This window comes from Siphateles boraxobius, unplaced genomic scaffold (assembly GCF_051911475.1).
Source record: "Siphateles boraxobius isolate OS27281-9 unplaced genomic scaffold, OSU_SipBor_1 22, whole genome shotgun sequence".
Lineage (NCBI taxonomy): Eukaryota > Metazoa > Chordata > Actinopteri > Cypriniformes > Leuciscidae > Siphateles > Siphateles boraxobius.
This window is the reverse complement of record NW_027508833.1, coordinates 30367339-30389692: the sequence shown is the minus strand read 5'-3', so window position 1 is coordinate 30389692 and position 22354 is coordinate 30367339. Positions and strand designations below refer to the sequence as shown.

Below are 22354 nucleotides of genomic sequence, written 5' to 3'. Positions count from 1 at the left end.
TGAAGACCTTGATTAGCTGGATCAGGTGTGTTTAATTAGGGTTGAAGCTAAACTCTGCAGGGTTGTGGCCCTCCAGGAACTGAGTTTGACAACCCTGCTCTAATGAGAGTTAGATGACATGTAGTTGCAAAGTTACTTATAGTCAACAGAATGTAAAATAAAGTGTTACCTAAAATAGTTTTATACATATTTTCCAAAAAATATAGGGACTGTGTCCAAGTAATTCAGTTTCGAATAGAAAAGTCTTTTTTTAATATAAATGTAACAAGGAAACCCATCAGTGCAGAAAATGTAACATTAAACACACACATCAAACATGTTCATGAGGGTAATATATAAAACATGCACTTTACAATAGTACTTGGTCACGCAGTCTGACCCTTTAAGACTGAAGAATATCACTTATCATTAGTGCTTCATTAGATGCCGGAGCACCTTCAGTGAGCAGCACACTTTTATGTTTTATGTGCATTGGCAGTTGGTATTTCTTGGTTCACTGTCATGCAGCGGTTTTGAAAAGCATGTATTGTTCACTTTTGAATTACAGTTCACTAGTCTCCACAGCAAGTAGGTCATGTTGTTCTGCTGGCTCCTCCCCATTTGGATCATCTCCTGGTGGCAGTGTGGTTTCTTCTGGCAGCTGGACACACACCTAAACCCCAACATTTACATTGCATTCAAAGAACATAAAGGTTTATCAAGTTTAATGTGGAGCTGGCATGCATAATTGCTCTTAAAACAATCTGTAACCCAAAATGATTTCATATCGAATTCTGATTAGTCTTGACTGCACTCAATTTAAACGCAAGTCAACCTTTAACACTACTTTTATGCAGCTTTGCAGGTATTATAAGCTTTTCCTTCAGAAAAGCGCATATAGTTCTATTTACCCTTTTAGTGACAGTTCTTCTCCACGGGCAGCGCATCCGGAGGAATGACGTGCAGGCCAAGAAACAGCGGCAGGAGAACACAACCTCCACTACTGACATCAGAATCAATGGAAACCACAGGATTAATGTAGTACCCTGGAGAGAGAAATATATTTTAAATATTGTTTTAATATATATATTGTCTTCATTTCTTTTATTTAGCATATCCTTTCACTTGCTTATTTCACATTATGTCCCAATGGGTTCCAACATCATTTTACCAATGAATTTCCATGACTTTTGCATGACATTTCTATGCATTTGTGATAACTTGATTTTTTAAATAATAATAAATAAACGAAAGAGCTATTTTAGCCAAATATTTAGAGCTGAGAATATTTTTTTTTTCAATTTTAAAATTCCATGCTGAAACCTGAGGCCTTATTTATAAAGTCGTGCATAGAATCATCCTAAATGTGAGCATATGTAAGGGATGATGTACATCCAGCCGATTGTTATCTAAGAATAAACCCCCAACAGGGTGATGAGGACCCCGACGTGAAGCGGAGGCAAGTTTCTTCAAGTGTCTTGGAGACGATGCCACAGTTCTTCTAGATTTAGACTGTCTCAGTTTTTTCGGTTTCTTCATGTAATCACAGACAGACTTGATGACATAGAGATCAGATATCCATGTGGAGCACAGGCTGTTGACAGACTCCTTGTGCATACAAAAATCTCACTCGAATTAATGGTAAAAGGAATGTTTGGTAATGTAAACTGACATTTCCTATAGACTCACTACAGTAAAAGATATAAAGAACTGGCTTAAAACCTTTTTTTAATGGTGTAAATACTATTGTGCTTCCCATATATTTTAATAAACAAGTTATTTTCATTATTTTAATTAACGATGTTGTAATATTTTAATAATGGTATATGAGAGCAAAAAGTTTGTACACATGCACTTAAGTTGACGTACACATTAGAACATTTGCACATTTGTTTTTACCTTTATGCCTTTGTTCCTCACTTTTAACATAAGATCAAATTCAGGATAAAATCTGATCGTACTTGAGTTTTATAATATATTTACTTTGCTTTAGTGGCTTGAGATGCATTTAAGTCACCAAAACTGTTGCACACTAAACAAAAAGAACTCTTAAAAAAAGGCATTTATGAGACTCATCAGTCATTTGCATTCGATTACACAAGGACTCATCATACTGCACATAAATTGACTTACATAGATGCGTGTGGGGTCAAAGGGGCATTGATTTGTGATGCTGTACAAACTAATGATGGCAGACTGGTTGCAGTTGGCAAACAGATTCTCCCCATCCAAATGTATGACCCTCACTGTAGCAACACTGATTCCCACTGCAGAGGCGGCACCCAAAAGAATAGCCAGGACACTCGTAACTAGTAGAAACCAACTCTGCAACAAAGATAGCATGTGTTCAGAAATAAATAATACATGAATACACTATTAAGTGGCAGCAAATAAACCTCATGTAGCAAAAACACAAATAACAAATGTGATCATTACAAAAAGGACAGTATTACGTGTGGGTATGTGTACTCACCAGCAGCTGGTTTTTCTTGTTCTTTGAGAGAACAATAGCTGAAATTCCACCAATGATTGCCTGCAGGTTATAACATGGTCAGATGTATGAATTACAGTGTGGATTCATTCAGTGCAAGGGGTTAGTTTAAAGTTTCAACAAACACACCTGGTTATGCCTCATCTAACACATCACTGGCAACTGGATAATGATCACAAACAAAATCTAAAATCCATAACAGAAATCTGGAGAGAATAAGCAAGCAATACATTACAGTTTTGAGGACAGACATACCATGAGTCCTGCCACAAGAGCAATGACATTGGAGATGGGGTAGACGAGTTTCCGGTTCGAAGTGAACACCTTAATGTGTCGGAGCACAGCTCCGTGTACCAGTGCCCCCAACAAGAAGTTTACATGACCAACCAGCACCAGTCCCAAACCCATCTTCATCAGGATCTTATCATCCTTCAGACTGCCACAACAAAGACCTACAGCAAACACACACAATATCAAGGAACCATAAACACAGAAACAGCAGGACATTGATGATAAAGGACCAGACAACAAATCATCATTTAATTTAAATGTCAAGGAACTTTGTGCACCATGGAATCCAGATGAACTTGAGACTACACTTTTCAATGTTTACAAACAAGCAATGTATTACGATTATCAGATTTTACTGCTGAATAAAATATGTTATTGACAAGTGGTTTCCTGAGTTAAATTTTAGGCTTTTTTTCAAGAAGAGGAGCTGTACTTGCAATATGACTGGAAATCGAAAGAGTTTGGACTGGTTTTGGAGTTCGCATAGACTGTGATTTGAGTGAGTAACTCAGCATAAATGTCTGTTTTTCAGACTTCAGAAGACTTGACTTGTGTGGACATGAATGGATTACGTCTATGGTGTTTTTGCTTTTGCTCCAAATTTTCAGTTAATATTAACTGTTATTGAATGGAAATTATTGGCTATTTTTTATTGTGCTCCACAGAAGTCCTAGGACAAAGTCCTACTAGTTTGGAAGGACGTTGCTAAGGGTGAGTAGCCTAAATGAAGACGGAATTTTCATTTTCTGTTAAGTGCATTTATAATAACACAAAACTTTCATTAAAAAAATTAAAATAAACATCACATCACAAAGGTTGCATATAACACATTCATAGCGGATATCAAATCTTCCACGCCATAAATCTATAAAAAGACATCAGGTCCGAAATAAACATTAAACCCTTTATGTTGAAGGCATCATTAGTTGAAATGCCGGCCATTACTAAACTCGTAGCATTCAGCGAGAGAGCGCTGTGTTGATCTATTATCAAGATAAACATGACCACACCCGAGATCACGTTCGCGAGTATGTTCATACTCCCACCCCATTTAAATAAAATTAACACTTTACTTATGTAAATGCTTTCCAACTCACCCGAATTCACCATCTTTAAGTCCTTCTTTCAGGCGAAGTCATAATTAAAGGTTTAACATGTTCAAGGATCTTCTCCTCTTACCGTGCCTCTCAGGCTGTGTTCCTTCTTCCCGTTCACCTGCGTGTGCGTGCATGGCCACTCCTTCTCCGCGCACTCACCTGATCCTGGCCGCCCTGCAGGTGTCGCTGTAACCTATATGGAGTTCTTCTTCTTCTTCTTCTTCTTCTTCTTCTTCTTCTTCTTCTTCTTCTTCTTCTTCTTCTTCTTCTTGGTTTTATGGCAGGTTGCGAACCAACTTTAAAGGTGCATCTACATGGAGTTTATACTAGCGTCTCCAAGGCCAAGGGAAGCACTGTGATGTCATTAGATTGTTGACATTATTTTTTTTCCCAAAAATGTTTTTTTATTATTCTTTCAAACACACTTTTTACGAAACAAAGTTTGAAATGTTGCTGTTAATTTAGCCGTGAATCAGAATTTGCCATATAAAATATATAGGCCTATGTAATAATCTTTCTGGGTTTCTATTAGCCTTTTTTAAAACAATGACAACAATAGTTTTAATTTTTGACTGACAAAATTGGTATTTACTTCTGAAAATGCTGTCTAGTTTATAAAAAAATCAAATAAACAAAAGATTTAATGAATCTGAAAGAAAAATAAAGAAGCCCAATCAGTAGGCCTAGTCAGCATTGATGAGTTGATGAGGTAAACCTGAACACCTGGACTTGATAAGCTGACTCTCATAATGTATTAACCTGCACATTGTAAACCTCCTCTCAGCTTCAATTTAAAGGAAGGCAGAAAAAGGAAGGCAAGGAAAGTGAAAGCAAGGAAAAAGTGAAAGTCAATTACTCTGTACTGGTTCTCTCTCAGATCAAAACTGAAGGATTGAGATGGCGGCGTTTTTTGTCGTCTTCTGTTGCGCTATAGCGTGTCTAGCGCTGCCAGTTACATCTAACGGGAATGATTTTAATGGCCGCATTTCAGCGTACTCGCCGGGAATGGTAAATGATGTCTGGCATGTTTCTGACTTTCCTGGCATTTCTGAAGATGGACTCTTCTTGAATGGAATTCCTCAGCCTCACAATTTTGATGGGTTTGCATCTGGTTTCCCAATGCCATATGATATACTGGGTCTACTGGAGAGAAGAAATGGCTTTTCATTAAGGATCATGAACTGTATGTTATTAAAATGCTCTTAATCCTATTAAGTGTAGTTAGTGTCTTACTATCTAATATTTGTTTTGCTTTAGCATCTTGGAGTGATCCAGCAGATACTAACGTGTTCCACAAAGGGGAGCAGTTGTATCTACAGGTGTCTGCCTCACCTGCCCCTGGTCAACAGCTTTACGTCCAGTCCTGCCATACTTCCTCCTCTCCAAACCCTGCTGAGAAACCTGAAGTCGCTCTTATCATTAACAAAGGGTAGATCAACCCAACAAATGCTGTTTTCTCTACACTTAATCCCTGAAATAATTAGCCTTCATTTTTATGTTTCCCAGCTGTGTGGCCTCCAAAGAGTCTTTGGTGAAGTTTGTGTTGCGACGTAGTGATGTAGTCAATTTGGTTGTTCGAACGTCCAGTTTAAAGTCTTCTGAGGTGAGTGTTCATTCCCAGTTAGGATTATTACAAACTGAGAAGGCTTGATCTGTAATGCTCTTCTGTTTGCTTTAGATTTATCTTCACTGCAGAGTCTATCTTTCGGATATGGGTCTGACCTCGGTCACTAAATTCTGCAATTACAACAAGCTCAAATCAAGGCAAGTTTGAATCCGATCTTGCTCTTATTTGGTCTTTGTCCTAATAGGCTTTTGGAACTTTAGAAAAAGAGAAACTCTTGTTGTTTTCAGATGGGTTGACCTGGGTGGCCAAACCTCCATATGTGATTGTTGTGGGAAAAGGTGCAGAGGCTTGGAGCATGCAGAACTTCCAGGTTGGTGTATATAGTGACACGAGCTGGAACTCAAATGAACAAAAAAGTACCCATGTCCAGGCTCAAGATTAAGGATGGCCTACTGAGAGTTGCAGGCTAGTAAACTATCGCTTGCCATTTTGGTTAAATGTTACATTTCGTTGATCTCTTACTAAAAAAGAAATGCATTGTGAAAAGAACATAAATATTTCTTTGAAGCTTTAAAAGGTCTCATTTTGTTTAATGCATTAGCTAAAATTAACTATCAATTAGTGTTTTGTTTCCAGCATTCTGCTCCAATTGGCTCACAGTGCATCAATGTGAAAATGCAACTCCTAAAATACTGGTTCATGTGACCAAAGAACCTTATTTTATAGTGTTCCCAATATTTCTAGCAAATGTAACTGTTCGTTCACCAAGTATTAGAGCTGCTGGACCAACTGAAAAAAATATATACTTTTGAGCCCTGTATATTTTGCTTAGAAATGAACCTCCACTGTCTCTGTTACAGATTCTCTAGACCTGAGTGCAGTAGTAAGCACCGGACCCCTAATTATTAAGGATCAGCCATCTGCACCACAGGCCTCATCACTGTCAGAATACAGCGCTACAAAGTCCAGCCCTAAAGCCAGAAACTTGTCTGATAAAAGCTTGATCATGGCAGGTGCCTCTTTCTCCGGGAGCTCAATGCAAAACATTGGCAATGTCTCCCCCTGGCCTGTTCAGCCTAGGTTTGAAGGAGGTTTGGTTATAATCAGCCAGGGACAGGGAGGGGATTTATCAATGTGGCTACCAGACATCATGGAGATTGAGTTTCCACCAGTGGTGCAAGTGGGAAATGGTTATCCAGAAAACCATGCTGTTGATGTAACCCTTCAAAGTGACGAACCCTTTAGAAGGCTGAAACCAGATGAAAGCACTGTTGAGATGAGTCGGACAGTTGCTGTGGATGAAGGAAAAGCTGAAGTAGAAGCTGTGGATTTGCATGATGTTGCAGAGGACCGATCGGGCATGTGGCATCTTAAAGACGTTGCCCACTTGCATAAGTTTCGGGGAAAACCTGTTGTGACTGAAGTACGTCACCTAGTGCAGCCTGAACTGAATCTTGAATCTGAATTTGACTTTCCTTCTAATGACAAATCACTGGTCAACCCTACACCAGATAAGCTCTCTGAGAGTTCTGCGGATAAGGGTGAAGTTGTTTTCAGACAGGCTGAGATGGTCTTTAAAAGCTCTAAAGGTGCCAAATTATTGGAGCCAGTTCTCTACTCTAAACTCAGTCTGAAGCAAGCTGCAGATGGATCCAGTTCTCTCAATTATGAAGAACAGAAAAGGCCCAGCATGAGAAAATGGGACAAGACTCCGCAATTAGAGCGGGACGGTGAGAAAAGACAAGATGAGCAGGTGGAGAACTCTGAAATTAAAGGTCTAGTTTCAGCCCTATTAGATCGACTGAGGTCAATGGACTGATTTGTTTTTTTTTTAAGATCCATCAGTTACCTGTGTTTTGCCTTTGTGTGAAATGATTCCAATGTATTTACTGAAATTTCAACGAATAAAACTTTTTTTCCCTCAATTTTTCCTTTGTCATTTAATAAATACCTGGAATTCAGGGCACCTTTATTTAGCCTTTTACATTCAACTTGGTAGGGGGAAATGACTTCAAATTGTTTATCACATGGGTGAACCTCACTGAAAAAACTGGTGCCTTATACAGCCAAGTTGAACTGTACTTAAGGTGAAGTCATGTCAACTTAAGTTATTAAACTGACTTGCATGGTTTGAATCTTGTGTAAAAAAATTTTTAAAGCTGCAAATTTCTTTGAGTTAATGTAAAAACATGTTATGACTTATTAATCACATTCTTTACAGTACATAAACTGTGTCATAGTAGACAGTCTACCTGGTAAACTTGGTTTTCTTGTTCTGATTTGCAAATATGGTGAAGTTTATCATAAAATATCAGGTCAGAGAATTATGCCATTTATGTGTGTTATTTTTTTATACGTCTTTATGATTCAATGAATGGTTGTCAGTATTTTGAGGCTGACCCATGTTCATGTAAAAGAAACCTAGTGCTGTAGACTGCTGCACCAAGATGTCGCTGTTGGATGTTCCTCGTTGAATGTACTGTCATGTTACACCGCATGCTCGGTGCGCGTGTTTTTTCTGTTATCCAGAGTACGACCCTGGCTGCTATTTCCTCCGCTCGAGCTATAAAGTGCCCGTGCGTTTCCCACGCACCCTCTTTCCCCGGCCACCACACAGTGAGTGTATAACTCACTGTTCTTCAGTACCTTTAAAAAAGAAAAAAAAGAAACATAAAAAATAAAAAATACCGAAAACCTCAAAAAATACTTAAAATTTTTTTTTTTTTAAAAGGGCAAACTTTTTTTGTTTTTTAAAAGACAAGGTCTCCAACTACCCAGACGATTTCTGAAGCCAGTTCCTCGCGACCGGACTCCATATGCTGTAGCTGTCAGTGAGACCGACATCGTTTAGCTATCGTTTATCTGGAGAGTAGCGTAAAAGTTTAATAGACTAATTTGTCCCTCTGGTTCTAGGACACTCTTTACGCACTGTCATTTCAGCACTAGACAAAACACACGAGCTCAAAGGCTTGAACGACACCGAGATATGAACGCAGCGACCGCGGGGAGTTATCCGATGGCTTCTCTCTATGTGGGCGACCTGCACCCTGATATCACGGAGGCTATGCTGTATGAGAAATTCAGTCCGGCCGGCCCGGTGCTGTCCATCCGCGTGTGTCGGGATATGATCACGCGGCGCTCGCTGGGCTATGCCTACGTCAACTTCCAGCAGCCTGCGGACGGTAAGATATGAAAGACGGCGCCCTGTCGTCCTGGGTGACATTAAACGTGATGAACAGAGCTGTCAGAGTAACGGGAATAATGTGACATGTTTCGTGCGTAAATGTAGGGACACTGGAGGTGATATGTAGCGCGTGTGCGCGCGAGCTGTCTCGATCTCCTGTGTGCTGCTGTCACATGTATTTCTGAGATACCCACAGCACGCTGTTCTTACCTGCTATAACCATCTTTAACAAATTAAAGAGGTCTCTTTATTCTCCTAATATGGCCTATTGTGTGAAAGTCAGGGTTTAGTGAATGCACTGTCACACCGGATTAGCCCATGTCCAGCCACATTATGGCAAGCTGCTTTAACATTTTCCTTTAAACGAACTAGTATGCCATCTTTTTATTATTATTATTAAGTAATTCACACTAGATTTAGTTTGATTTCTGTTTTCAAAATGGTCTTGAATCCATTCAATCTGTCACTTATATAACGTGTTCAGATAATACGTGTTCATACTAGTCACCATAAAGTGACAAGAACCTATTTCATTGTTATTATTAGTAATAATTTCGCCTTTGAAATCTATGGGGATTCAGAAATCAGCTAATACTTTCTGACAAGTAGCAAATATATTCCAGTTGTTGCTGATACATATTCCAGTTTAACTATCCATAAGATACTAGTACTTTTTCTTAGTTACTAGTAACTATGCCAATAGTTACAACTATCTATTCCAATTTTATGTTACTAGTATTATCTAGTATTGTACTCTCTAGTACTATTTAAGAGTAAAAGCAAAATACTAGCAATTATTTCTCAGTTATAATATTTATAGACTAATATAATTTTAAGACTATAGTTCTAGTATTTTATGTAAAAGTTAAAAAACTAGCAATTATTTCTTAGTTACTAGTATCCAAATATACAGTAATAATGACTCAACATTTTCTGTAGATCAAACAGCAGAGCATGGCGCTAGCAATGCCAAGGTCATAGCTTTGATTCCCATGAAATGCATGAACCAATAAATGTATACCTTCAATGCGATGTAAGTCGCTTTGGATAAAACTAAAAGCATCTGCCGAATGTAATCTACTCCAGTTTTATTCATCAGTAGCCTATAGTAACATAAAACAGATGTTAAGATGTTGCTGAAATTAACCAGTATCCAAGGAATATTTTGTTGCCATAATCACACTTGGTTTGCTCACTCTGGGATTTGTAAGGCACTCACATTATGCGTTGTGAAAAGCACCATACAAATAAACTCAATTGCTGTTAAAGGAGCAAATATTAAATAGAGCTACAGGCTGTATCATTTCCCTTGTACTGATTTAATATCATCACTTAGCTTGCCTAGTCTTGTCCATTCCTGGAACACATCAAGTTCCAGAGAAAAACATTCTGTTCAAATTCTTCCTTAAAATAATGGCAAAATTGTGGCTTAATTATAGCCTATAATCGGAATTAAGAACTAGAATAGAATTGAATGTACTGGTTGACCCACATCCAAAGTCAACAGGTCAAAGTGGCCTAAATCTACCATAAAACTTGATATGAGACATTCTACACAGAAGCAAACCTGAACATTAGGATACCTCCATTTTTTAGTTCTCTGACAAACACTAGGGGAACGGTGCTAGTGTGTGTGTGTGTGTGTGTGTTAGCCCACATTTTGCAACCTGGCATGACCTATTTGTGCTATTTAAAGTGTCAGGAGGGGATAATACCATTGTGGAGCACCTTCAGCTTTATTTCAGAATCTAATGATTCAAAGAAGATAAGAATAAGTATTAACTGGACATTTCTGTTCATTTTTGTCCTGTCCTTCCTACATTTCAACTAACCTGCACAGTTTTACAACTTTTAAGTAACATACTAAATATGTTTTTTTTCCTTTCCTTTCTGAGTTAATAGTGTTCTGGGTAAAACATTTGTTTGATCAGTCAGGTCAAACTATGCAATACATAATGAATAAATGTACATTACCGTTCAAAAGTTTGGGGTCGGTACGTTTTTTGTAAGGTTTTTGAAAGAAGTCTCTTATGCTCTCCAAGGCAGCATTTATTTGTTAAAAAATTCAGTAAAAACACTAATACTGTGAAATATTATTACAGTTTAAAAAACCTGTATTGTATTTTATTATATTTTAAAATGTAATTTATTTAACAGATTGGTAGTTTTCATGGATCTGAAATATCTGTTGTCTGTGCTATTAAATGCTTGATTCTGTCCTCTTTTTTCACAGCAGAAAGGTTAAAAGTTCAGAGTTGAACTCACTCACCTCCATTTAGAAACTCAGAATGGCAACTGATTGTAAACAACATGTTTACATATAAGAGACAAAAAACGGTTTGTGATCACTGCAGGATGCATATCTAGAATTCAGGACTTGAGATTGTATTGCGCATGTTTTTGCACAGTGTTTCAGTGCAATAGTACATTGCAACATACAAATGCTTGGCAAATATGCTCAAGCACATGGTTCGGTATTCAGCATGTAACAGCTGCATTTGTAAACAGTTGCCGGCACTGGTAAGCTTCAGCCACACACATTCCAGTGTCTCAGCCCCATCAATGGACACAGAGCCTTGAACACATGCTGCCTGCCAGCACATTGCTCAAAGGACCCAAAACTGCTAAATATAGAGCCCGTGAGGTCTGCCTTCACCGTGCCTGTCTTTTCTGAGGGGTACTTTGAAGAAACAAGTAGACTGGCAATTTTATGGGACAGCCACACCATCTTTTTGCTTATTCTGTTTTATACAATGATGAAAGCTTACAACTATTACTTTGACAACAATATGCTGTAAATGTGTGTGCATCCTAACTAATAATTCTAAATCCTCATAAAATATAACAAAGTTTTACTCAAGACCAGAAATCGCTACATTGGTTTGTGTGTCATTTGGTTTGTACATTTGTGTGTTCTGTCCTGTGTTGGTTGAAAGTTGTTATTTGCTCTCTCTCTCTCTCTCTCTCTCTCTCTCTCTCTCTCTCTCTCTCTCTCTCTCTCTCTCTCTCTCTCTCTCTCTCTCTCTCTCTCTCTCTCTCTTCCATGTTCAATACAATTACACCGCAAACTGCTGAGTGCAGCAGACACAAGGCTGCTCCATTTTGTTCACCAGACATTTTTAGTGCTTAGTGTGTGTATATGTCGGGGGGAGGGCTATGAGGAACAGAAAGAGAGAGAGAAACAGATCATAATGCATTACAATAGGTGGCAGGTCCCTCACAGTTTCATTTGCCATCAATTTGATTAGAAACTGACAAACCTTAAACCTGACAATCATGTTTCAGTCGTGACTTGTATATTTTTATTTAGTCCACATTGTGGATTAAATATAAATAAATGCCAATGAATGTTTCCACCTTCTCTCTCCACCTATATCTGGTGTGTGGTGAGCACCCTGGCGCCGTTGTAATGTGGCTGCCGTCGCATCATCCAAGTGGATGCTGCACACTGGTGGTGGTTGAAGAGAAACCCCGACATGATTGTAAAGTGCTTTGGGTATACAGTAGTACATATGAAAAGTGCTATATAAATGCCTCATTCAATGTTAAAAATCGGTAAAAATGTTTTCGTAGACCTGGGATGGGTATCCACCACCAATACTTTGCCCTGCTGTTGGTTATAAATATGGCAGATGAGTGGAAAAACTATTCAAACAGATAAATATATGTACCTGTAATTGTGCCATCAGTCCACACCAATAATTAAATACATTTAGCTTAAAGTCCCCATGTAATCAATCATTTTATCCCTTAAAACTCATCTTTGATCACCAAAATTACATATTTAAACATTTTTTTCCTGTGAAATTTTATTTATGCCTTAAAATAGCTAGAATGTAACTCTATACCTTTGCTTCATTAGTATATGCGGAGCCATAAATATGCAAATTAGCCCTGCCTCCACTCAATCACTCACACCAGCACAGAGATCCACTTGGTCAACTTTACTGTAGTAAACGCTGCACAATGGCAAGTTGAAATACTGATTTAATTCATCCATATATGTTTGAACCAGAAACTGATTCAGAAGCAGAAATGGAAGAATTAGTTATACAGGCTTGTGTACAAGTCGATCTATCAGAATGGTAATGCATTTTATGCAACTGTATACTCTCTACAATAACATAACAATTAATATGAGTAGCCTTTGGCTTGACTACGTTATTAAACAGCTAATAATGTTTTGCTAATGTTAGACGTTACTGTTCGCCTTCTAATCAGCATCCTTACAAACGCTTTAAACAACTTAGAACGACAGTGGAGAAAGGCATAATATAGTTCATCATAACATTTGAATATACATTTAGTAACCTCATTGAGTCAATGTGATAAAATAAGGAAATTCTTATACTAAAAAATGAACATCTTATCATCCTAAAATATCTGGGCAGTAGCACCTCAACAGTCCTGCAATTATTAGATTAAAGTATAGTTATAGTTTGAAGTGGTTAATATGTTTGAGTTTCTCAACATGTACCAATTCAGAGACTTATGCTGGTAAATACATGTCTTAATCCTCTAGTAATTGTTAGTAATTTAAGTGCTAAGGTAGAGACCAGAGATGTCTTATGTCTCATGTTTTTTTGGTTTCAGCGGAGAGAGCTTTAGACACAATGAATTTCGATGTGGTCAAAGGAAAGCCAATCAGAATCATGTGGTCACAAAGAGATCCATCACTTAGGAAATCCGGGGTTGGAAACGTCTTCATCAAAAATCTGGACAAGTCCATTGACAACAAGGCTCTGTATGATACCTTCTCTGCTTTCGGAAACATCCTGTCCTGCAAGGTGAGGAGTGACTTATATTTTTGAAAGCTGGAAAAAATAATTGATACATTAAAGGTAAAACTTTTGGCCTTCTTATAAACAAAACTGCATGCATGGAAGAACATTGTTTTGGTTGTGGATATAAAACATTCCCTACCAGGCTTACGAGGTATAGCTAGTTTAGATAAAAAGGATCTTAAGCTGACTAGCTGAAGATGTTACTGTAGCTATACCCATTTAGAAGCTGTGTAGATCAGCTGTATAAGAAAAGACTGTAATCTGATTCTTGAGGTTGTCTCATCCCATGTCTGTTTAACAGGTGGTGTGCGACGAGAACGGATCTAAGGGCTACGCCTTTGTGCATTTTGAAACTCAGGACGCAGCCGACCGTGCCATCGAGAAGATGAACGGCATGCTGCTGAACGACCGCAAGGTGTGAGTGTCTGAGCATGAGTCATGTGACAGGAAGGATGGTCATTTGTTTGTAGATTGACCAGGACGACATATAGTTGTCAATTACAGTAGAGTCAAAGGATCAGAATCATTTACTAAACTTTATGTTGATCCAAAACTGAGTGACTTTCTTATTTCTGTGGAACACAAAAGAAGATATTTTCAAAACATTTTTTTGCACATACAGTTAGATTTAGTGCTTAAATTTAAAGTCAGATGTGTCCCTGCTGTAGCTATTTCTTGTCTGTGGTTGGTCTGCAGCTGTCGGTCTGAGATTGTATTGCATTGCTGTATCAGTCACATTTCTGTCTCCATTGTTACTTGTAGGTTTGTGGGCCGTTTCAAGTCCAGGAAGGAGAGGGAGGCAGAGATGGGTGCCAAAGCAAAAGAGTTCACCAATGTTTACATCAAGAACTTCGGCGACGACATGGATGATGAGAGACTGAAGGAGCTCTTTGATAAATACGGTGAGTTTGAGCATATAAAGGGGCTGTGATGGTAGCCTTGTGGTCTAGAATTTTTCTCTGAAGATTTTGTTTCTACCTGCAGGTAAAACACTGAGTGTGAAGGTCATGACTGACCCCACAGGGAAATCTCGTGGATTTGGGTTTGTTAGCTACGAGATGCATGAAGATGCTAACAAGGTACAGTGAATTTGTATCATGATTTGCTGATAATGCCAATCAGCTGAAGCTGAAGGTGATTGATGGTGATGGTATTTCCGTTTCAGGCTGTGGAAGAGATGAACGGTACGGAGCTTAACGGCAAGACAGTGTTTGTTGGCCGAGCACAGAAAAAGATGGAGAGACAAGCAGAACTCAAGAGGAAGTTTGAACAGCTCAAACAGGAAAGAATCAGCAGATATCAGGTAAATGAATTGCTGTGTTTTTGTCTTTGTGTGTGCGCTTGTGTGTTTAGTTAAGAAAAAGCTTAAAATTTTGATCAATTCATTTTGATATATTTGTGTTTACAGGGTGTAAACTTGTATATAAAGAATCTTGATGACACCATCGATGATGAGAAACTTCGTAAAGAGTTCTCTCCTTTCGGCTCCATTACCAGTACCAAGGTGGGTCAAAAGTCTATTTCTTAGAGATGCACGGGTCAACCGGCCAGGGACCAGAATCGGATGATTTTCCGCATGATCCGTTTTGTTGTCAGCGGCACAGGCAATAACGTCAACTGCCAACAGTATATTGGATCCGTGCAGTAGCTTTTAAAGTGACAGCAGCCCAATAAACCTGCTGCTGTCTGTCATGTTAATCAAAGAACAAAAGACAAAGAGAATCCCTCTCTGCGCTCGTTTTGTAACTAATTGTAAGCATTGATCTGTATCTAATTTTTACAACGAAGACTATCTAATGTTATTTTATTTTTTAATTTACTAATTTCTGTAGTATTTCGTACCTAAATATATTGTATACCCACCTGAAAAACTTAAAACTTTATTTCACATTTCTCTTTATTCTATGGCATTTATTTGTGCTGTTGTTTTAAATTTGTTTCTTTGTTCTTATTTTAGTAGTATTTTTACTATGAATATAAAATTTATAATTGAAGAAATGTCAATTATAGTTCTTCGAAAGAAAATCGGAATCTGCAAAAATCAGTATCGGTTGGTCACACTTACAAAAAAATCGGAAATCGACATCTAGGTGGCACATTTTCATTATTTTCATTTTTGTTTGTCATATTTGTTTATTTTTAGAAGGTACCACATGAACAGATGGTACAAAAGTTTAAATAAATTTGAGTTAAAGAGACAAAGACTCTACATTTGGTCAAGTTATGCAGTATTCTTTTTTTAATCTAGTTATGTTTGTTAAATTTTAATCATAATACAAATATAACAAGGAACCACCAAACAAAAGAAACACACATATAGCTCAGATTTGTGTATTAGAAAGGACTACATAATAATAAACTAAAAAAAAATTTAATTCCAAAAAGACGAAGAAGAGGACAAAAATTATTCAATGTCCATAGAATTACAATATTCCTTCTAATATAATAGACGAAGATGAATTCCAATCAGTCCAGATATAAGGTCCAGACCTTATAAAACTGGCCTGTTTTTTTATGTAAGAAACTCAATCAACTGGAATCAACTAATAGAAATAATCTTATGCCAACATTTAAGTGACAGAGATTTATCACTGATTCAATTCAGTAAATATTTTTTTTCTGGCAGCAAAGGATAGAATATTATAAATATTAATGATGTAGCAATGTGTCCATTAGTTATACCCAAACCAGTAGGACTGGGTCAAAATCCTACTGAAATCATTGAATTTTTCCATTTCACCCAGCACCAAAAACTAATATATTTGCAGTCTATTACATGATCGCAAACAATGCGTTAAAGTACCTATTTTATATTTACATTTTAGACACTTAAACGCTTGAGAGGGGTATAATTATGTAGTATTCTGCTTTATGAGATATATATTTTTGGTTTAAACTGTTCTCTGTTGGAGGTGAGATCTTATACAATGTACATCTTGCTGTAGGTGATGTTGGAGGACGGCAGGTCCAAAGGTTTTGGCTTTGTGTGTTTCTCCTCACCTGAGGAGGCCACAAAGGCCGTGACAGAGATGAATGGTCGTATTGTGGGCTCCAAACCCCTGTACGTGGCCCTGGCCCAACGTAAAGAAGAACGCAAAGCTCATCTGACCAACCAGTACATGCAGCGCATCGCTGGCATGAGAGCCATGCCCGCCAACGCCATCATCAACCAGTTCCAACCTGCTGGTGGTTACTTCATGCCAGCTGTGCCTCAGGTGGGTGAGCTAAAAAAAAGTCTGAGACAACATTAAAATCTGGGATTTAAATTCCATTTACACCTGGAAAAAATTCATGAAAATACAGAAAAATAAAGTTTTAAGACACATTTTTACACAACCTCACTGTTTATTATAGAATGCCAATTTCCGTCAAATAAGAAAAAAAGTCATAATTAAGACTTCTATGTCAAAATTGTAATTTACAAAAACTTGATTTTTTTTGTAAATAAACAATGATGAAATAAAACGTCAAAATTATGACAAGAAAAGTAATAATTATGACAAAAAATAAATTTTACATACTTTTTGTCATAATTTTGACTTTTTATGTCATAACTATGAGTAAGCATATCAAAATTTTGAATTTCTTCTCATAATTTCAACATATAGGTTATAATTATGATTCACCAAATCAAACTATTTTCTTATGTGTCCGAAATTGACTTATTATATATATAATATAGTATTATAGTATAATTCTCCATAGTATATAATACATATACAGATAATAAATTAATACATTTACAAGGGCTCTAAAGTTGTAAAATGTACCATTAAAGGATTAATAATCTCTCTGATTAATTATATCGATTTTTTCAAATGCATCAAATGAATTATATCATGCTTCACAGGCCCAGAACAGAACAACATACTACGCACCAAACCAGCTGACCCAGATTCGTCCGAACCCTCGCTGGCAGCAGCAGGGTGGCAGAGGTCAAGGTGGCTTCCAGGGCATGCCCGGCTCCTTGCGCCAGCCAGGGCCCCGTGCCAACATTCGCCACCTGGCACCCAATGCATCCGGCCCACGCGGGATCCCCACAGGTGCACAGAGAGTGGGTGAGAAAACCCACCCACTAATGATGTGATGACCTATTATGACAAACTTTGACCTGTTTTACAGACCTAGAGGCCTGAAAAGTTTCTCTGTATCATCTCAGATTAAATTTTTTTAAAGAGTTGCATAGTAGGTTGAAGGTGTCAGAGATTATAATTCAGGTTTTAGTTTATTTTATTGTTTCATAATAATAATAATAATAATAATAATAATAATAATAATAATAAAAATGTATTATATATCTATTGGTTTCAGTTAATATTTAACTTATCATTATGTTCCCTTGAATAACAGTGATGATTACAAGTGTGTTTGGTGTTCATTCTTTCCTGATCATAGCTCTAAAGGGATAGTTCACCCAAAAATGAAAATTCTGTCAGTATTTACTCACCCTCATGTTGTTCCAACCCCGTAAAACCTTCGTTCATCTTCGGAACACGAATTAAGATATTTTTGATTAAATCTGAGAGATGGATCACTCCATACTAGTCCATAGGCTTCTTCAGGGATTGAACTTGCCGGCCTCGAAAAGTTATTAAAGACATCGTTAAAATAGTCCAAGTGACTACAGTGGCTCAATCTTAAGTTTATCAAGCGACGAGAATACTTTTTGTGCGCAAAAAACAAACAAAAATAACGACTTTATTTCAACTATTCATTTCCTTCTCTCTGGGCCTCGAGTCCGTTCACCAGTTTAACAGCGTACGCTTCTGTTGTTGTACGTCACACACATCACACACATGACCAGCGTCGGCCAATAGTGAGCCTACGTGTGACGTAGCTCTACGGAATCACACTAGGTTAACTGACTCGAGGCCCAAAGAGAAGGAAATGAATAGTTGAAATAAAGTCGTTATTTTTGTTTGTTTTTTGCGCACAAAAAGTATTCTCGTCGCTTGATAAACTTAAGATTGAGCCACTGTAGTCACTTGGACTATTTTAACGATGTCTTTAATAACTTTTCGAGGCCGGCAAGTTTCAATCCCTAAAGAAGCCTATGGACTAGTATGGAGGAGTGATCCAGCTCTCAGATTTCATCAAAAATATCTTAATTCGTGTTCTGAAGTTGAACGAAGGTTTTACGGGGTTGGAACAACATGAGGGTGTGTAAATACTGAGAGAATTTTCATTTTTGGGTGAACTATCCCTTTAATACTCCTTTCCTCTTCCCACTTGCCCCCTTCCTATTTCCCACTAGGAGGCACTGGCCAACCAATGGGTCCTCGCCCTGCCATGGGGGTGACGACCCCACGTGCCATGCCCCCATACAAGTACGCCACCACCATACGAAACACTCAGCCTCAGGTAGTGCAGCCCATTACACTGCAACAGGTAATATATGCTGATAGATGTACATAAAAACTACACCTTAGACTTAGTAATAAAAGAGCTTCGCTACTGAATCGCTACATTATATTTCTCAGCAAGGAGGGGGATACATCGCTATTTTTAAGTAATTAAACTCACAGCTTCATTGTTAATATGAACAGACGCAGGTACGAATCTCTCTCTCTCTCTCTCTCTCTCTCCCTCGATAATTAATTCAAATGAATGCTACAGTTCATTCATTCAAATATATGCAATCTTACTACTTTATCTCTGTGTCTGATTCAAAGTGGGCAGAATGCTAGATCTAACGAGCCATAACTGACAAAAATAACTGTAAATGTAACCCTACAAATATTGTGCTGCAAACATCCATAACAGCTTTAAGTTGTCAGTGCTGGCAAATGAGCATGGTATAAGTGGGATAATCCACTCTTTGCATCGGGCAATTCTTTGCCTCCATGTTGTGCATTAAAATGGTTTAATGCACAGCTAGCCATTAGCAGTATCAGTTGGTAACTTGGTATTGGATATATATCTTATATATCTATAATATATATACTGTATGTCTGTCAAAATGTAATTGTCCTATTTTTTTATTAAGACTACCTATGCCATCATCCACTTAAAGTTATTAATCTTTAAAAATACTGTTAAATGTTATATTTAGCAAATCTCAAAATATATTTTTTTTCTTAATGTACTTTATAATGTAATGCCTGATTCATTTAAAATTGTTGCATTTTTGAATGATTGATTTTATTTTTAATTTGTTTATACAGAATTGTATGAATTTGAATACTGGCCATTTGTCAGTTATTGGCCAGAACGTGAAAATTATTATTGGCTTCGACAAACACAATAATATTTAGTGGTTTATTGTCTTGGTCAGGCACAGCCAGCCGTTCATGTGCAGGGTCAGGAGCCTCTCACTGCCTCCATGTTAGCTGCCGCCCCTCCTCAGGAACAGAAACAGATGCTTGGTGAGATGAGGAGGCTGTAAGCACGTTCAGCCTTTTTTAAACATATCTTTAAACTATCAAGGACGTTTTTGGGCATGCCTAATGAGTATTTTTGGTATTAGTATTAATTAGTATTAGTATTAATTACTTGCTTATTTTACTCTTCCCTGTAACCATCTCAAACTGTTTATTGTCTGTCTTGCGTGTGCCTGTTCTTTTTTCCCCTTTAGGTGAGCGATTGTTCCCTCTCATCCAGGCAATGCACCCCAGTCTAGCCGGGAAGATCACAGGAATGCTGCTTGAGATCGACAACTCTGAGCTGCTCCACATGCTGGAGTCCCACGAGTCTCTGCGCTCCAAGGTGACAATTGTTAACTATGATAAAAGCCTCCAGCAACCGACACTAGCTCTGCTGTTATGTGCAATAATGGGAAAAGTCACAAGCTTTTAACAATGCAAAGCATATTGACTGAACCAGAGACATAATATGCATTCATTTATTAAGATGTATGCCTTGCCTAGCACAGACTAGATATGTAATCTATGTATAATTATGGCATTTTATCAGTTAAAGGAACACATCCTCGAAACACAAATTAAGATATATTTAATGAAATCTGAAATTTTTGTCCCTCCATTGACAGTCTACGCATCTACCACTTTGACGCTTCAAAAAGTACATAAAGAGTTCATAAAACTAAATCATATGAATTGAATGAATTAAATTTTCTGAAGAGACACAATCGCTTTATTTGATGAACAAATTGAATTTAGGCAATTTTATGTGGTAAATTCACATATAAACATTAATCAGCGAACCTAAACAGACGCTCATCCGAACCATCTCATTGGTTCTTGCAGAAGCTCAAATGTGCTGCGTAACACGAGAATGAACCTCATTGGTTCTAGCTAAAGCTCAAACGTGCTGCATAACATTAGAATGAACCTCATTGGTTCTTGCACGTCAAGTGAACCTGCTTGAGCTTCCGTTTACCACAAATTATGTGTGACTATGAATTTTTATATGTGAATGAAAGCCTACATTCAATCTGTACATATAAAAATCGATCGTGTCTCTTCAGAAAATGTGGACTAAACCGCTTGATTCATATGGATTAGTTTTACAATCTCTTTATTAACTTTTTAAAGCGTCAAAGTGTCCGTTGCGTAGACTGTCAATGTCAATGGAGGAACAGAAATCTCTCAAGATTTCATTAAAAATATCTTCATCTGTGTTCCGAGGATGTACGAAAGTTTTATGCGTTTGGCACAATATGAGGGTGAGTAAATGATGAAGGAATTTCATTTTTGGGTGAATTATGAGAGCAATAAATCTCTGTGGTTAAAATGGACCGTTGCAGGACTGATGATTTGTTTGTGCTGTCAGGTGGAGGAGGCTGTTGCAGTTCTTCAGGCTCATCAGGCCAAGAAAGACGCCACACAGAAAGTGGGAGTCACTGCTGCGACTGCAGCCGCAACATCCTGACGAGTAACTTTTATTATTACCAGTAGTATTATAATTACTGTGCTTATAATGACCAGGCTATTTCTGTGTTTGTTTAAAATTATTCTGAAAAACTAAATTGTTTTAATTTGAAATTGTTTTCTGTAGGGTGAAGCTGAAAGACTGAAGAGAGATCATCACTGTCTGGTGTCGTCTGGTGGCAACCAATAGGAACACAAAAAAAGAAAATGTGAAAAAAAAAGAAAAATACAAAATAATACTTTAACATAAAGAAAATCATTTTATTGCAGGGTTAATATTTCTTACCTCTGTGATGATTTTTATCACCTAAAGTTAATAAAATAAAAAGTCAATTCTGTGAGGGAAGAGCCTCTGTATTGTGGCCAGAACTGACTTTTTCTATGAGGAAGTGGAAGCTTGGTTCTTCTGTGAGATGTGTGTTTGCTGCTTTGATTGGACCTCACTTGTCCCATGACAATAACCCGAGTGGTGTGGCACTCTAAATAAAGGGATGACTATTTAAAATTTACTATGTTGTGTTCTTCATTTTTATTTACTTAGCAATGACAAAGGCCAAGTTACAGACACTTTTTTATCCAAAATGACTTGCGGTAGGACCTTTAGAGGTTAAATGTTCTGCTCGTGGACCCAATAGTGACAGAAATGTAAATAAACATTCCATTTCACCTTTACCTGGGACTACTTACATGACCAAAACCATTTAACTCCAGTTTGCCTCCTTCTGAAAGTTGATGTCTGTCAAACTACTGTAAAATGATATACACAAAGCTACAATATTTAATGGGTCTATCAATAGTCAATTAATGCTGTAAGGAACTCAGCTTTTTGGAAATATTAATAATCAATAATATCTTGTTATTATTAATTATAAATATTTGGGTCAGTTAATTGGATTAACTTTATGTGGCTGAATTAATATTACAATCAATTAATCAGTTCTTCCAACGAACTCTTTTGATTATTAATTTATTCTTAGAAAAGGGTATCTTCCATGGCCACCGAAGAATAATTATTTCTTCGCCTGTACAGTACTTTGAGCCAGTAGCAAAAACCGTGATCGTAAAGTGACTTGTATTGCAAACAAAACAGAACCAAATACATATTATGTACAAGTTTTATTAACTCAATATA

General features: G+C 37.4%; 3 protein-coding genes across 7 annotated transcripts; 2 read left to right on the top strand and 1 right to left on the bottom strand.

The window, feature by feature from the left end:
- Positions 1–223: 223 nt before the first annotated feature.
- On the bottom strand, positions 224–4044 carry tmem54a (transmembrane protein 54a). Of its 2 annotated transcripts, none has more exons than XM_077239567.1 (6): positions 3941–4044; positions 2726–2922; positions 2453–2512; positions 2113–2304; positions 891–1025; positions 224–652 (listed from the first exon to the last, which is right to left on the bottom strand). In XM_077239567.1, the coding sequence occupies exons 1-6, from the start codon at positions 3990–3992 to the stop codon at positions 542–544; spliced, it is 747 nt and encodes a 248-aa protein (XP_077095682.1). In that variant the 5' UTR covers positions 3993–4044; the 3' UTR covers positions 224–541. The 2 variants fall into 2 exon arrangements, with proteins under 2 accessions (XP_077095682.1, XP_077095683.1); XM_077239568.1 differs by having other exon boundaries at positions 3859–4025.
- Positions 4045–4063: 19 nt separating this feature from the next.
- On the top strand, positions 4064–7279 carry zpcx (zona pellucida protein C). Its single transcript, XM_077239566.1, has 6 exons — positions 4064–5041; positions 5116–5287; positions 5365–5461; positions 5537–5622; positions 5713–5795; positions 6286–7279. The coding sequence occupies exons 1-6, from the start codon at positions 4756–4758 to the stop codon at positions 7242–7244; spliced, it is 1683 nt and encodes a 560-aa protein (XP_077095681.1). The 5' UTR covers positions 4064–4755; the 3' UTR covers positions 7245–7279.
- A 676-nt stretch (positions 7280–7955) lies between these two features.
- Positions 7956–21731, top strand: pabpc4 (poly(A) binding protein, cytoplasmic 4 (inducible form)). 4 transcript variants are annotated; one of them, XM_077239565.1, is made up of 15 exons: positions 8001–8252; positions 8339–8607; positions 13203–13396; positions 13695–13810; positions 14156–14295; positions 14378–14472; positions 14559–14696; positions 14802–14897; positions 16339–16608; positions 17244–17436; positions 18648–18781; positions 19668–19758; positions 19968–20098; positions 21125–21226; positions 21350–21731. In XM_077239565.1, exons 2-14 carry the CDS (start codon positions 8412–8414, stop codon positions 21221–21223), a joined length of 1893 nt encoding a protein of 630 aa, XP_077095680.1. In that variant the 5' UTR covers positions 8001–8252; positions 8339–8411; the 3' UTR covers positions 21224–21226; positions 21350–21731. The 4 variants fall into 4 exon arrangements, with proteins under 4 accessions (XP_077095679.1, XP_077095677.1, XP_077095680.1 ...); XM_077239563.1 differs by having other exon boundaries at positions 8019–8252; positions 17244–17451; XM_077239564.1 differs by having other exon boundaries at positions 7956–8607.
- The last annotated feature ends 623 nt before the right edge of the window (positions 21732–22354 follow it).

Excerpts from the sequence above, each read along its gene's own strand:
- pabpc4 (XM_077239562.1), top strand. The coding sequence starts at position 8,412 with ATGAACGCAGCGACCGCGGGGAGTTATCCGATGGCTTCTCTCTATGTG. Across the intron at positions 14,473-14,558 it reads TGCATGAAGATGCTAACAAG|GCTGTGGAAGAGATGAACGG; the intron begins GTACAGTGAATT and ends TTTCCGTTTCAG. Across the intron at positions 14,697-14,801 it reads AAAGAATCAGCAGATATCAG|GGTGTAAACTTGTATATAAA; the intron begins GTAAATGAATTG and ends TTGTGTTTACAG.
- tmem54a (XM_077239567.1), bottom strand. The coding sequence starts at position 3,992 with ATGCACGCACACGCAGGTGAACGGGAAGAAGGAACACAGCCTGAGAGG. Across the intron at positions 2,513-2,725 it reads CTCTTGTGGCAGGACTCATG|GCAATCATTGGTGGAATTTC; the intron begins GTATGTCTGTCC and ends TATAACCTGCAG. Across the intron at positions 2,305-2,452 it reads ACAAGAAAAACCAGCTGCTG|AGTTGGTTTCTACTAGTTAC; the intron begins GTGAGTACACAT and ends TCTTTGTTGCAG.
- zpcx (XM_077239566.1), top strand. The coding sequence starts at position 4,756 with ATGGCGGCGTTTTTTGTCGTCTTCTGTTGCGCTATAGCGTGTCTAGCG. Across the intron at positions 5,042-5,115 it reads TTCATTAAGGATCATGAACT|CATCTTGGAGTGATCCAGCA; the intron begins GTATGTTATTAA and ends GTTTTGCTTTAG. Across the intron at positions 5,462-5,536 it reads CCAGTTTAAAGTCTTCTGAG|ATTTATCTTCACTGCAGAGT; the intron begins GTGAGTGTTCAT and ends TGTTTGCTTTAG.